General features: G+C 35.9%; 1 protein-coding gene across 2 annotated transcripts in view; it reads left to right on the top strand.

Moving 5' to 3' along the window:
* The window catches only part of galntl6 (polypeptide N-acetylgalactosaminyltransferase like 6), a 317,093-nt gene extending 309,667 nt beyond the window's left edge, over window positions 1–7,426 (top strand). For both annotated transcript variants that reach the window (XM_055205086.2, XM_055205085.2), the window contains exons 11-13: window positions 2,994–3,110; window positions 4,641–4,790; window positions 6,640–7,426. In XM_055205086.2, coding sequence (XP_055061061.2) covers window positions 2,994–3,110; window positions 4,641–4,790; window positions 6,640–6,807 — 435 coding nt within the window. In that variant the 3' untranslated portion in view covers window positions 6,808–7,426. The remainder of the gene's footprint in view (window positions 1–2,993; window positions 3,111–4,640; window positions 4,791–6,639) is intronic.
* Window positions 7,427–15,817: the final 8,391 nt, after the last annotated feature.

The raw sequence follows: 15,817 nt of genomic DNA, 5'->3' as shown, positions 1-15,817 counted from the left end.
TTATTATTTAGAATAAATCATAGTTCCATTGTTTTTCGGCTTATTGAGCTCTCCAGCAGCACCTAAAAATGTTGAAATCTCTGGGAAGGAACGTTACAGTTACTGAATGTATTTGGCAGACACTTTTATTTAAAGTGACTCGCACTGTGAGGGTGCAGGGCATGCGTTTTATCAGTGTGCATGTTCCCTGGGAATCAAACCTATGACCTTGGCATTGCTAACAGCAAGCTGTACTATTTCAGCTGCAGGAAATGTTCTTGAGGTAAAACAGTGGGGGCGAAATTTACAGTTTGTGCAAGCTCAAACGCCTCTATTGCCGTTTTAAAACTACTTTCAGGATTTACTAAAGACACGTAGTGAAAAATTAGCGTTGAAATGGTGTGGACATAGTTGACCTCATTACATATGCATTTTTTGTAGGAGTTTTTCTTTCAGATGCAAAATTTAAGGGAGGAAAATATTTAAATGATTTACGCAATGCGATTTACTAAGTTATTTACTAGTATATTTTGCCATTTTGTAATGCCTAAGACACTCCACTTTAAAAAAAAAATATGCTATTTTACAGCTCCCTAACAGTTAAACATTTGATTTTTACCGTTTTGGAATCCATTCAGCTGATCTCCGGGTCTGAAGGTACAACTTTTAGCATAGCTTAGCATATTCCATTGAATCTGATTAGACCATTAGCATCGCGCGTAAATAAAAAAAAGTTTTGATATTTTTCCTATTTGAAACTTGACTCTTCAGTAATTACACCGTGTACTAAGACAGACGGAAAAGAATATCGCAACTTTTAATTTTCTGTCGGTCTTAGTACACGATGTAACTACAGAAGAGTCAAGTTTTAAATAGGAAAAATATCAAAACTCTTTGGTTATTTTTTAGTGCGGTGCTAATGGTCTAATCAGATTCAATGGATTATGCTAAGCTATGCTGAAAGTGGTACCGCTAGACCCGGAGATCGGCTGAATGGATTCCAAAACGGAAAAAATCGAATGTTTAACTCTAAGGGGCCAGTCACACCAAAAGCGTTTATGGCAGTTGCAGGCGCCTTTTTTGAATGATATTCTATGGGCAGGGCGCGTTTGCGAATTGTGGATTGAGAAGTTGAACATTTCTCAACTTTTTAAGCGGCAACACGTGTGCCAGCCAATCAGATCGTCTTATGCAAATAACCTAGGCAGAGCCAGCTAATTACGTTTAAGGAAGACCGGAGCATGTGTGGCGGCCACTGTGATTGGCTGTTGGCCACGCTTCAGACAAGCCTTCCGTCAAGCATTAACGCTTTTGCCCCGTGTGAATGTACCCTAAAAGAATGGGGTTGTGTCATGAACTGACAGCTTTACTGTGTTAGTGTGATGAAAAGTAACTTAATGCATTGTTCAAATAATTCATCCTTAAAAAACCATGGCTGGCACAATAAAGGTCCATAAGCGCAGGTTTGCTAATAGACAAGAAAACGAAGTAAACATGTTTTCTTTTATAACCTGAGAAAAATAAGCTTTTAAGATAAAAAATAACTAGCAAGGCAGGGCGATGTGTGACCTCGCTTTTCGTTTTCATTTGGTTCCATTTGTCAGACTCGTCCTCATCCAATTCCCCAATCCAACTCATTTTAAAAGAAATCACAACACAGATCGGATACGCTGTCTTCGTTCCTATAAGCAATTAGCAGTAAAGGGTCGACCTGAACTGTAATAAAGACCACTGTCTGGGTCAGGACATTTAGTTTCGCGTGTCCTTACCGGCCACAGCAACTTTGCTGTTTTTTTCTCTTCACTTTAAACCAGTTTAAAAAAAATTTTTTTTTCATGAGTCTTCTAACTGTTGACTGTAAGCAAGAGCAAATGCGTCTAGTAGTCACAGACAAGAAAGAAGTACCAAACAAATATCGCATCTACCGTATGTGATGCATTCACCTACTCGCAAAGCAGAACTTAATGTTGATTTGTGCAGCCTACTGATTTCAAATTACTTTCTACAGTTATGCCTTGCCAGGAACCAAAAAACTCGAAATCCCTCGTCTCAAACGTTCAAGACTCATGAGCGTGAGAAAAACATATTTGGGGAAACGGGCAAAATCTTCTGTAATCTGTTTCTTCTGATGGTTTTGGTATGCAGTGTACAGTTTCGACAGCTGATGCCTTCTGCATGCACTATGCTGCACAGCATAATGTTTCACCGCAGTTCGTCCTTTTTTCTGGACTCTTTTTGTGTGTATATATGGATGTGTATGACCTTGCCCCAGGCCCCTAGTACCCTTATGTCTCCCTAGTGAGGTAAATAAGTGAGCAGAATTGCTGCTTCGCTCGAGATGAATTGACTGCGACCACTCATGCATTATTAAGTTGCGCTGTGACAACTGTCGGTACACCTGAATGCTTTGAAAAAAATCAGGCAACTTGGACAGCCAATCAAAAAAGGAAAAAAGAAAAGAAAATAAGGACATGGGGCACCGTAACTCTCTAGGGTTTGTGCGGTGGGGAAGTGGGCACGTCTTTGAACAGTTGGGCGATTGGCACTTGAACAGATTGGAGACCAGGAGCCACATCATAGCTCACTTCGCAGCTGAGAAAGTTTGCCTAACATTCTGTAACCTCGAAAAACTTCAGCAATGAGCGCCACAGAAGTCATTAAAAATCAGGATGGTTATGGTTAGAAAAAGCTGTTCTATCCGTCTAAAGGCTCTAAGTTGAATTTTACAACACCATGCCATCATTAGTTAGTCTTTATATTAGAATAAAAACAGAAAATAGAGGAAATTTGTATGCAGTATTACAAATAAAAAGTGTGACCTTCACTTGTACTTAAGCGGCAGGAACCTGCAGGCTCTATTAAATCTAAATAGAATAAAAGAAAGCCTAATTTCTAATCTAATGACTTCAGTTATTCTATTATATTTTGTTTTTTAAATAAAAAAAATATTAAATGACAAGGACAAATGGCAAAACTGAGTGTTGTTTTGATCTGATACATTTTTCTGTCCTTAGATCCGTAACGTAGCATCCGGATTGTGCGTCGACTCCAAGCACGGCTCCACAGGCACTGAGCTGCGTCTAGATGTGTGTCTGAAAGAGGGTGCAGAACGGACATGGGCACATGAGCAGGTATAAGGCTTCTGTTACTGGAACTATATATGACCCTGGACTGTGGTCGCACAGGTATATTTGAAGGGTTTGGTTCCAAAACCCAATAAATCCATTTTGAATCATTTCGGTAAAATGTGTTCTCTATACCAAGAAAGTGACAAGAGGAAAACCACTATTTTCTGTTACAAACTTTCACATAGCATTTTTAAGTTATAAGAACATTAAAAATTAAAATCCATAATTTGATTTTCAAAGATTTATTATAAACACTGATTATTTTTTCAGCATAATGCAATAAATCCATGACTAGAACGGAATTAAGAAATTATTTTGAAACTATTAAAAGTCTAAAAAATTAAAAAGCAAAGCGAATGTATACAATTTTTGAAACCTTTTATTTTATTGAATTATTGTAGAATATCCCCATGTTGTTGTTAATTAAATTTTTTTATTTTTATTTTATTTGATCCATTGTTATTTTGAATGTTAAATAAGCACATTGTGATCATCTTGTATGTACGTAATGTTCTTGTTCTTGAAATTAATAAAAATAAAATATAAAAAAAAGGTAAGACCAACATTAAAAAAAATTCGCCCGAGTGCCTCTCACATAAATTGTTCGATTTTGATGGCTTACATTTCTTTCCTGCCACAGCAAACCACCACAGGTTTATCAATGTCATCAAAAGTATTATTTTGTTTTGTTTGTTTGTTGATCATGAAGTACAAAGTAGATGAGGAAAACTAGGATCCGTGTGTATTCAAAACGCTGCCCTTATTGTTTACAATGTGTGGAATGGTGCGCTGTGATTTGTTGAGCGGATTTATTGCATTATGCAGAGAAGCAGGAGTGGCGTTTATCATGTTTTGGAAAAAAGAGAGAAAAGATGACAGAATAACATGGTGGATTATCGGTTTTGGGGTAAAATTAAGAATTACTTTTTAATACTGACCAGATACGGATTTTGGCGTTAACTAATTTTTTTTTTTTTAAATGCCGTTTATCGGGTTTTGGAACCAAACTCTTCATTTGTAGCAATAGCCAACAATACATTCATCTGGGATGATTTTTTTTCTTTTATGCCAAATATCATTAGGATATTATGTAAAGATCATGTTCCATGAAGATATTTTGTAAATTTCCTTCCATAAATATATCAAAAAGTATATTTTTGTGAGTGAATGCATTTTCTAAGAACTTCATTTGGACAACTTTAAGGGCGATTTTCTTGATATATATATATTTTTTGCTCCCTTAGATTCCAGATTTTCAAATAGTTGTATCTTGACTAAATTTTATCCTATCCTAACAAACCATACATCAGTGGATAGGTTATTTCAGATGATTTGTAAATCTCAATAAAAAACAAAAATGTTTTTGTGGTCCAGGGTCACATAAATGCCCACAAGATTCTTCAAGCCATATTTTTACCACATATAGTGTAGTTTCTCTCAAAATTGTGATTGATGTGACCAATACAAAACAGCATGATACCTGGACGTGAAGATCATTGAAATTGAGAGTACTTCTATTCTCTGTGGTTTTAGATTTTCACGTTTGGCTGGAGAGAGGACATCAGGCCTGGAGATCCACTGCATGCCAGAAAATTCTGCTTCGATGCTATTAGTCAGAACAGCCCCATCACCCTGTATGACTGTCACGGTATGAAGGGCAACCAGCATTGGAGCTACAGGAAGGTAATGCAGTAATATACATTTACATCTATTAAAGGGACACCCTTTTTTTTGAAAATATGCTCATTTTACAGTTCCCCTAGAGTTAAACATTTGATTCTTACCATTTTGGAATCCATTTAGCTGATCTCCAGGTCTGGCGCCATAGCTTAGCACAATCCATTGAATCTAATTAGAACATTAGCATCATGCTAAAAAATAACAAAAGAGTTTTGATATTTTTCCTATCTAAAACTTGACTCTTCTGTGGTTGCATTGTTTACTAAGACCACCGGACACCAACGTGCTGTAACATGGCTGCAGCAGGCGTAGTGATATTGCGCACTGCTCGAAAATAGTCCCCTTAGTATCTTTCAATAATAATGCGTGGTATCACTACGCCTGCTGCAGCCATGTTACATCAGCAAAGTCCTTGATTATTGCCCCAGAATGAGAGTAATGTTCCTAGTCATATCTGCCTAGAAAATCGCAACTTTTATTTTTCCGTCGGTCTAAGTACACAATGTAGCTACAGAAGGGTCACGTTTTAAATAGGAAAAATATCTATTTTTAAGCTCGATGCTAATGGTCTAATCAGATTCAATGGATTGTGCTAAGCTATGCTAAAAGTGCTAGCACCAGACCCAGAGATCAGCTGAATGGATTCCAAAATGGTAAGAATCAAATGTTTAACTCCAGGGGAGCTGGGAAATTTGTATATTTTCAAAACAAGTGGAATGTCCCATTAGCTCTGCACACTCTGGCCATAAGGTGCCCTGAGACGAGTTTTTATGTAAGCCACTCCAATTGTTTTTAAGTTTTAGCCTGTAAAATCAAACCATGAACCATGAAAACCATAAATCCACTCAAGCATGTCCCAACATTCGAGCGATCTTTCCTCTCACACAAGGGCTTTAAGGTGCCATGCAAAGAAATCTGTCATTGCAAGATAGGTCAATGACGGCACTATACAGAAAGAAAATATACAGTTAAAAAGAAGAGGTGGTACCTGGTAGTGGATCTGCCTGAGGCGCAAAGAACAGTAAATCAACCCAAGGGAGAGCAGCAGAGAGCTGCAGCCGAAAGCCCGGAGGCATGTCCCTCCTCTGCTCAGCCTGATCACTCCCAGAGGGATGCATCCGCTTTTTTTACCAGCTCTGTTTGGCATACTCAGTAGTTTCTAGCACTAAATATACATGCACTGTGTGCTGCGCAGAAAAAAAAAACTTTCAAGCGGAGAGGCATTCTTGTATCCGCTTTTTTCTCTATTGTGCAAGTTTTTGATAGGAGATTGATCATGAAGCACTGTCCAATACTTTTATTTATTCTTACCATTCACCCCTTTTTTTCTTTCGTTTTTTCTCTCTTCTTATTTCTCCAATGCGCTCGACCTGATTTTGCCAAGTGAGAGATGTCCTTATAAGGGCAACATTTTTGTAAATAAAACCTAATCCCGCCACAAACCATAACTGAACCCTTAAATCAGAGTAAAATGGATTAGAAGCAACTAATCCTGTTTGTAAGATTAAACAAACTGTACACTGAAATCTGATTGGTTGATTGAAATGTTGTCCCAGGGTCAACGTGTTGCCCTGAGGACATAAACCACTTGGCAAAATCAGGAAAGCCCCTTCCATACACTCACTCCAGCATCATTCCCTACTCAAGCCAAGAAATTAAGTCAGTTTTTCTGATTAGTCAGACGGGAAAGCATATTTGCTGGTTGGCCTTCAGTTCCACCCATGTGATCTGACTGAAGGCCAGTGTGGGATAAAAGGTTATAGGGATTAGACCACTGCTTATTTTCTTGCTTATTTATTATATTTTACCTCTCTTTCTCTCTTTTCTCCAATTTATTTCTGGCTTGCTGCAGGATAAGTCTTTGTACCACCTTGTGAGCAGTGGTTGCATGGACTGCAGTCCTGGCGACAAGCGGATTTTCATGAACAAGTGCGACCCGCAGTCCGAAACGCAGCACTGGATTTTCCAGAGAGTTAACACCACCATTTTAGACAAATTTAACAGTGCAGCCAGTTCATAGGACCTGGAGTTTAAGTCAGCCAATCAGTTGGCTCACAAACACATGTCCCACAATCCTTAGCGTGGGTTTGGATGTTTTTAATGTCTGACCCTGGGCTCCTCTCAAACTTAGAGGACTTAGCAAGTGCAGACTCTTGAATGGGAGCGCTAGAAACAGAGAGACACAAGGCTGGTGGAACACTTCCACATGGAGCACCTTGCTGGTCGAGGAGAATACGAACAGTCCAGACTTTTCCTGTTTCTCTGTTTGTGGGGTCTTGTCGGCCCTAATTGCTTCCCATAAAAAACAGAGCAACTTTAGAACCTTAACGTTGGAGTCCAATGAGAGAACGTTCTGTATCACTCCGTGAAGATTGCATGGTGGATTTGTACAAAACCAGAAACTGTTTGCTCTTTCTTTTGTATCGCTATTTATTTTTCCGCAGATTGTTTTGACTGTATATTTATTTGTATTTATTTGGTGCCTTTTCCAGATTTAAGTTATGTGTATTATCAACTCTTGTACCTGTTAGAGTCTAAACTGGGTTAAGGCAGTGACCTAATTAAATATTTCACTTTTTCAATGGAAACTATCTTGTTACTGGGTTTCTTGTCTATAAATAAAGCAGAAAAGGAGTGAATGTGTGGTCTATTTTTTTCATTGTGCTTTTTGTCACATCTCAAGAATAGTAGTTTGGCGCCCTCTGGTGTTGAGTTATCTGCAATACAGCTCTGTTAATTCAGTTCAATTTTATTTATATTTCGCTTTTCACAGTTGTTAATTGTTTCAAAGCAGCTTTACATTAATAGATGTAGGAAAAGCATAGAAAAGCTTGGTATAATGTAAATTTGCCTAGCATTGCTTTTAAATGCACTGAAACTTGAGTCATTTCCATTGTTTTTGATAGTCCACTATTAGATAACAATAGTGGTTTGCATATAATTTTTATGACCTATAGGTTAAAATTAGATAATGCAAATATTGCAATTATGCAAAACTTTCTGAATATGAAAATTTATAATTGTAATATTTCATTTTTAATAGTCAGATGTACATAAGCAAGATGTTTAGAGCACTCCAGAAAATGATGACAGACCAAGAATCACATATTGTTTATTGTAAATATTAAAAGAAACACTTTTTGTTTGAAACTTGATGGATTTTTTTGTGTTTATTTTGTATTTGTGCTTGCCTGTGAGGTGACCTTGGGTGATTTAAAAGGCGCTTTTAAATAAAATTCATTATTATTATTATTATTTCTTAATGTATTTTTTTATTGCAGACCAGGGTCCCTATATGCTCAATAACTTATAGGGCCGGTTTCCCGGACAGGGATTTGACTAGTCCCAGACTAAAATTAATGTGAGAGCTGTCCAAACTGGAAACAACTTTCACTGACATATCTTAAAATACACCAGTGTCCTTTGTTTGGCCTCAAAATGCATACAAGTAATGTTTTTGTAATGCATGTTTGTTAAAACTAGTTATATTTCCTAATTAAACTAAGGCCTAGTACTGGTTTAAGATAATCCCTGTCTGGGAAACCACCCCTTCTGAGTTTTAAGATTAGTAATAAAGCTTTTGCTACTTGGTTAAAATAGTGTCTTTATAGTAAGGGTTTAATTCATAAGTCACTTTGGATAAATGTAAGGGCTTCCTTTGCATAATGTCTTTACCTTTCACACTGCATGAGGTCCCAATGTCTCCCAAAAAAAGAGACTGTAGCACTACTCACCTGCGCATGTTGCTTTTGATGTAAAGTGTTTTCACTTGTGTGTGCAGTAATGGGAACAATGTAAACAAGTTGGCCTATCAATATTTCTATATCATTTTTTTCTTCGTTATTTTAAACTGATGTTGTAGAAATCCCTGCAGTGAACTCCTTTCTAGTGTGATCATTTCTGGCAGTAGTTTTGGGATAAATCTTGTCATTTTGCTACATTTAAAAAAACAACATTCAAAGAAAAACATTCAATTTGTCAACTCAATAAGATTTAGGAGTTGATTTGTAAGCTAATGGAGTTCACAAGTGTTCACAAAAACACTTTGTGATGATGTGGTGATGTTATATATTTTTGCATATGGGAAAATACACTTAAATGTAGTTTATAAAACTTCCCATTCTGGTTCTTCATTCTGATTGGTTGAAACGCGTTCTAAGCCGTGATAAAATACCCGGGTAATCCCATGGTTCAGACCGCATTACACAAGTATCACTGCGACACTGTTGCTGCGTACTGATGTATGAAAATAAACACCATGGTCTTTAATCATATTTTACATTTTTCTACAATTGCACAATTAATGGCGATATCCAGATAAATGTCAATAAATATTGTTGAGTCATGCGTCAGAGAAAACGTTCTCTGAGGAGTTTCTCCCTTAAATTTATAGGTCCGCTATTATCCATGGCATTCTTACCCAACTTAAACACTGACGCATTCACTCAACAATGAAAACACTGTGTAGTACTGTTCATGGTTCTGAATCTGATCTCTTACAAAAGTTCTTCACAAAAATGGAATTATCTCCGCTTTTAGATAAAAATTTTAGAGGTGATAAGAGAACAAATGAAGGTATGATGAAACAGTTTTTTATAAATTATAATATGTTCTTTCATTTGATATATTTTATGTTTATTTAAAGAAGATCATTTTTCTGGAAGCCATTAAACTAAAACTGGGTGGCAACTTAAAAAAAAACCTGATGGGGAAAGAGTTAAGCATGCTTCCACGCATATTTGATCATCACTTCAACAGTTGCACAATATAAATGTTAATGTGTATTTTAGATGAATGTTGATTTATAAAAATAAACATCACAGTCTTTAATCATATTTTCATTGTGTCTTTGCTGCGTCTGTGTTGCTTGGAAACTGCGCTCTGTTGCAGCCACACTTGATTATGAGAAACTACTTTGTTTGGCGGAAGAGTTATATTTGTACTAATATAATTACAACTTATTTGTGTTTTATTTTATAAAATCCTGCTAACGTTATGCATATGAAGTACGTGTTATGGATGGATATGACATTTGCAGCAATAAGCCCCAAAAAGCAGTGGGGTTACAGTGCATTTTATAACAGCTCCGTTTCGCGTCGTGCCTAACAACGCCCATTAGCTGTTATAAAATGCACTGGTAACCCACTGCTTCTTGGGGCTTATTGCTTTATTTTATACTGTACAAACTGTGATCTATCCCCCAAAACCTAACACTCACTTTAGCATTATATTATTGACAATGTTTTTCTCACTAGGGAAAAAATGTCCCCAGACCAGTTTTACTGTACTCAACAGGGGACCCAAATCCCAAAATAAAGAGAAATGCCAGGACTGGAAAAATTATTGACTTCAAAGATAGTTCTGGGCAATTCCAGATTGCCATTTGCAGTCAAAACTTGAAATATAATTTCTCAGAAAATGCATTTATTAGAAATATTGAACCATCTGTTTACAGTTTCATAAACCCCTGATGACATTAGAAAAATATCAGCCTGTTTTTTGGCATGCGTTATGGACATGACAACATGCTTTGTAGGAATTCTGTGAATTAAATGCACAAACAAGATGCAATAACATAATGGCGAAGAGACACTTTTCAAAGAACATGTAATATTTATTTATTTTATTTAAGTTTTGTATGCGCATTTATGAGGAAGAAACAGCATGGATTTAACATTTCTCTGTTATGGACGTGTCAATTCTAAAATTTGCACTTTACAATGGAAGATTATAAAGAAATGCTTTTAAAACTTTAATAGAGACTTTGCAAGGGTATTAAAATCACTGAATATCTACATTAGAGATATCAATATGGGCCCGGTTCCCCAAAACGTTCTTATCGCTAAGTAGTTCTTAACCTATTCCTTAACCTCTCTCTTAACTCTATGGCACGGTTCCCAAAACGTTCGTACGCTAAGTATATCTTCTGTAAGTCACACTTTCGTAAGGTTGGTCTGGACCATTCCAACTCACACCCATGGCGTCAGTATTTGACGACACTTGACCATGCGTCAATATGTTGACGCGGAGGGTACCCCTTTCGCGTCACTTTTTGACGAACTAGGGACCTCAACACTATTAGGTTCGCGAAATTAAACAGTTGTCACCTGACATTGGGGTTAGGGATAGGTTTGGGTAGGGATGTCATTATGTAAATCTAACCATAAACTGACGCGAAAATGGTAGAAAATGGTAATAAAATAGGAAAGAGAATTTCGCGTACCTCATAGTATTGAAGTCCCTAGTTCGTCAAAAAATGACGCGAAAGGGGTACCCTCCGCGTCAACATATTGACGCATGGTCAAGTGTCGTCAAATACTGACGCCATGGGTGTGAGACTGTGTTGACCATTCGTAAGCTCTCTCTTAGCGTTGTTTGACCGCAAAACGCTATCGCCGCAGTCTTTAGAAATCAGCGCAGCGCAGTACAAGTCAAACTATGGTATGCTGACAATGATTTTATGTTATGGACATTTTTAAGACTTATAATAAAATATGTTTGCAATGGATACAGGACTATTTATGCAGTTGACTTTATTTGGTATCAGAACTAATGAATCAAAGACGGCGCCAGTGTTTGTTCCTCATTGAAGTCTGTTCCCTCTATGTTTATAACGTTTTCATCACGTTATATTTATAATTTAATTCGAAAGATCAAAGATTTCAATTGGTTATACTAAAAAGCAATAATATCATGTATTCTATTACACAATTTATTAAATATGACATATTTGACAGTTTTATGTCTTTTAACATATAGCCTGTCATTTTCTTTTCTTTTTTCTCTACTGTTTGATTTAAAACTGTTATGTTTCCAAACATAATAAATATATATTATACATATAATATGATTCATACTGTAAAAATAATTGACTTACAATCAAGAAGAGTCAAGATACATTACATAAATGCACACATATACATCTCAGTAGCCATTAAAACTTTCAATGTATATAAAGAATAAACATATAATGTAAATAAAAACGCGATTAAAAAAACTAAACTAAAGGGAAACACAGGGGGAACAGACTTTCACACAACACCGGTAACCCCGTAACCGTTTAGTCCATGCCAATTTTTTTTATTCGGCAACACTTAAAACCTTTTGACAATTTGCCTGACGTGGCTAAATAAAAAAAAATTGCCTCCCAAGACAACCCATTATGGAGCTGCTGGATCTTCTCAGACCATAATTCTGTATCTAATTCTCTCTCTCTCTCTCTCTCTCTCTCTCTCTCTCTCTCTCTCTCTCTCTCTCTCTCTCTCTGTTCATTGTAGATATTGCTTTTATTGAAAACATTAAACAATGGCCAGCAATACCGCATTAAACAGAAGTAACTGCAGCTGCTTGCCAATCAATTCTGATCGTAGTACATTACCATTAGTATAAAAGGGTATTAAATTTTTTTTTAAAGTCGTTAAACCCATGTTTAACGTGGATGATTAGCGAGGAATACCCGGTTCGTCTACCCGTATTACTGACAATTTTATAATTTAACTAATAGTCTATATTTGACGGATAACTTAACTATGTTAAAATAAATGTTACTGGAATAATTTGAGTAATGTTCCATTTGTATAGAGCGTGTTGTCTTTCTTAATGCCGCAATGCACATTCGCGTGAAGTGGAAAATCGATCCCTGAGTGATCGATAGCAAATAATTCAGCACCTTCACTTGGGACAGCGACATTGTTACGTCGTTCTTAGAGGCATCGTGTTAAGAAGCTTCCTAAGAGACACTTCGGGGAACACACTTAGGAACATAAACAACTTTGCTAAGATGTATCTTTTTGAGCCTTCTTAGCGTGCTAAGAGTGAGCGTTATCGGGGAACCGGGCCATGGTTGAAAACTTTGGGTAAAAGCTTTATTTCGCTTTTGGGTTCTTTTGTGGTTCGATTTCTTTTTGATATGTGAAATCATTGAGGTCCCGGTCCGTTTCGCGTGTGGTTTTGACATTGTATCAAAATAAACTGCTGCACAGAAAGCTGGGGTCTGAGTTCTTATGAAGTTGTGATGTGAACAAGAAAGGGTCTGAGATCACTTCAGTTCTAAAGAGGACCAAAAAAAAGAACTGGGTCCTCTTTTGAGTCCACTATATTGTGAACACCAAAAGGACTGAGGTCACATTCGGCTAGTCCCTTTTCTGGTTCACTTTAAGTGAACTGGGTTTGGTTCTTTTAAAATGAACTATATGTGAAAACACCCTTAGTGTGAACAATGGTTTTAACAAAACATGCAACTAAACAAACAACTATGAACTAATTTATTTGCATAGAATTTGCATGTGTGCATATTGTAAAATGCTCAGTGGCCAGTCTTGTAAAAGTAGCCTGCAACAAAATTAATTGTCTAATCCTGTCTGAGACGCAGAGACATGTAAAAATGAATCTTTTGACAGTTAAACCTATAATATTTCCTACAAGGATAGTTAAAACTAAAATGGGAAAAAAAAAATTTTAAGATAAAGTTGACATTTGCATGAATTGCCCTGCTTTATTTTGTTAGTACTTAAATCTGTAGCCTAATAGTTGGTTCTTTGTCAGCCTAGTAATTATCAACCCAATCGGATAAAGGTTTTTGTTAAAAAAAAGCATTTGTTTAGTTTATTGTGTTAAGATAAAACATCAACTAAAACAGTATATATGATGTCTTATTTGCCTATGTTGAAAAGAAACAATTGCAAAACTGGATTTTTTTTAAAGGGTGAAAAGATGTATTTTATCACTTAACTAATTTAGTGAACACCATTTTTAGATAACTAAAGGCTTTGCACTGTTGTTAAATGGATCAAATTGAAATAGCATGATTTTAGGTGTCTGACAGATGTGACACATATCTTATGGGGTAAATAAATGTTTTTAGAAAAAAAAAATGTTTTCATAAAAACATGTTTCCTAATTAATTAACTGAGACCTACAAAAATATGAATATACATTCATCTCTAATCAATGTAGTATTAAAAATTAAAACATCTTAAACGTGTTTTGTTCCTATATCAATGATCTGTGAGACTGTATATCTGCGATGTATGATCTCTTTGTAACACTAGGGGGCGATCGGTTTATGGAAATTATTAAAATACTGGACATGCACTTTAACACAATACAGACCAAACATAATGAAACAACAGTAGTAGGAATATAATAGTAAATTAGTGAAATAAATTGTATATATAATACAAGTAAATGTTAATAAATAGGCTACATAAAAAATAGGCTGTACTGTCAAATCAAAAGATAAACACACAGGTTATTTTAAAGAAACTCAGATCCTGCAACACTGTGTTCATACAAGTTTTGTTAATACTATCATGCATTGATCAATGTGTAGATGTCTGGCAGTCAGCCAAGAAGTGAAGCTCTGTACTTTGCACTTTGGCAACATTATAAAATCTTATGATACTTGATATGACCTTGTGTTTTAGCAAAGCAACAAAGGTGTTCTTATATCTGATTGGTCATTTTCATTTTAGCGATTGTTAGTGTGAACAATGGTTTTAACAAAACATGCAACTAAACAAACAACTATGAACTAATTTATTTGCATAGTATTTGCATGTGTGCATATTGTAAAATGCTCAGTGGCCAGCTGTAGATTACATAGTCTTGTATATATTCATATAAACATACCACTACTCACCAAATTTGATTTTATTGTACAAAAAGTAGCCTGCAACAATGCTAATAGTCTAATCCTGTCTGAGACGCAGAGACATGTAAAAATGAATCTTTTGACAGTTAAACCTATAATATTTCCTACAAGGATAGTTCAAACAAAAATGAAAAATTTACTCACCCTTATGTTGAATAAAAACTTTATGGGGCAGTTTCCCAGGCAGGGTTTAGATTAAGCCAGGACTAGGCCTTAGTTATATAAGGACATTTAACTGTTTAACTGTAAAGGTGATATGCACTTTTAAATTAACTAAAATTTTTTAATTAAATTTTTAATATAACTCTGGCATTCTTTGGTCAAGAAGCAAAATCTTGTTTTGAATATTGTTTTGCCAACTAAGGCCACTAGGTGTCAACAGTTAGCTGCATAATCTTAATCACAAATTAATAAATTACTATCATGGCATTATTAATGCAAAAAGGTTTGAAATATGAAAACGACATCATTAGTGCTTTCCAATGATATGTAGGTGGTCAAGATTTTTGAAGATTTATAGATTTATTTTGATGGATATTAGAATTATGAATATACCATTTATGTATACCTCCGTGGTCAGTGACATTTAACAAAACAACAATTTTTTATCATCAAATGGCCTTGAAATATGAAAACTACATTCCTAGAGCTTTCCAATAATGTATAGTTTGCTCAATATTATGTTTATATTATGTAATAATAAATATGTAACAACACCTGGGGCCCATATGTTGGCTCGTGACATTTTTGTCATTCTTTTTGCAAAATGGTGATGAAATATAACAAGATGCGTAGAGCTATCCAATGATATATAGTTTGTCAAGATTAGTGTAGGGTTTATTAGAGGTGGTTTCCCTGACAGGGATTCGCTTAAACCAGGATTAGGCCTTAGTTTAATAAAGAATAGGCTTTATGCCCAGCTGCACTTCTTCCTGAACTTCAGCCAGCTCCTTGTTTCCTGTCTACCATTATTGGACAAACTGATTAATCCAGGTGTGTCTGATTATTGTTGTTGTTATAACTGAGGTCAGGCACACCTGGATTAATCAGTTTGTCCAATAATGGCAGACAGGAAAAAAGGAGCTGGCTGAAGATCAGGGAGTAGTGCAGCTGGGCATAAAGCCTATTATAACTAGTTTTAACAAACATGCGTGCCTTACTACAAACATTACTGGCATGCATTTTGATGCAAAACAAAGGGCACTGATGTATTGTAAGATATGTCTGTGCAAGTTGCTTTCAGTTTGGATAGCTTTTATATTTATTTTAGTCTAGGACTAGTCTAACCCTTTCCGAGAAACCGCCCCATATTGTTTTAATATGTTATGCCAAGCGTCCCACCTGTGGGACAGTGACAGTTAAAGTTAAGTCGTTATAA

This window comes from Misgurnus anguillicaudatus, chromosome 3 (genome assembly GCF_027580225.2).
Source record: "Misgurnus anguillicaudatus chromosome 3, ASM2758022v2, whole genome shotgun sequence".
Lineage (NCBI taxonomy): Eukaryota > Metazoa > Chordata > Actinopteri > Cypriniformes > Cobitidae > Misgurnus > Misgurnus anguillicaudatus.
This window is presented reverse-complemented; position numbering and strand designations above follow the sequence as displayed.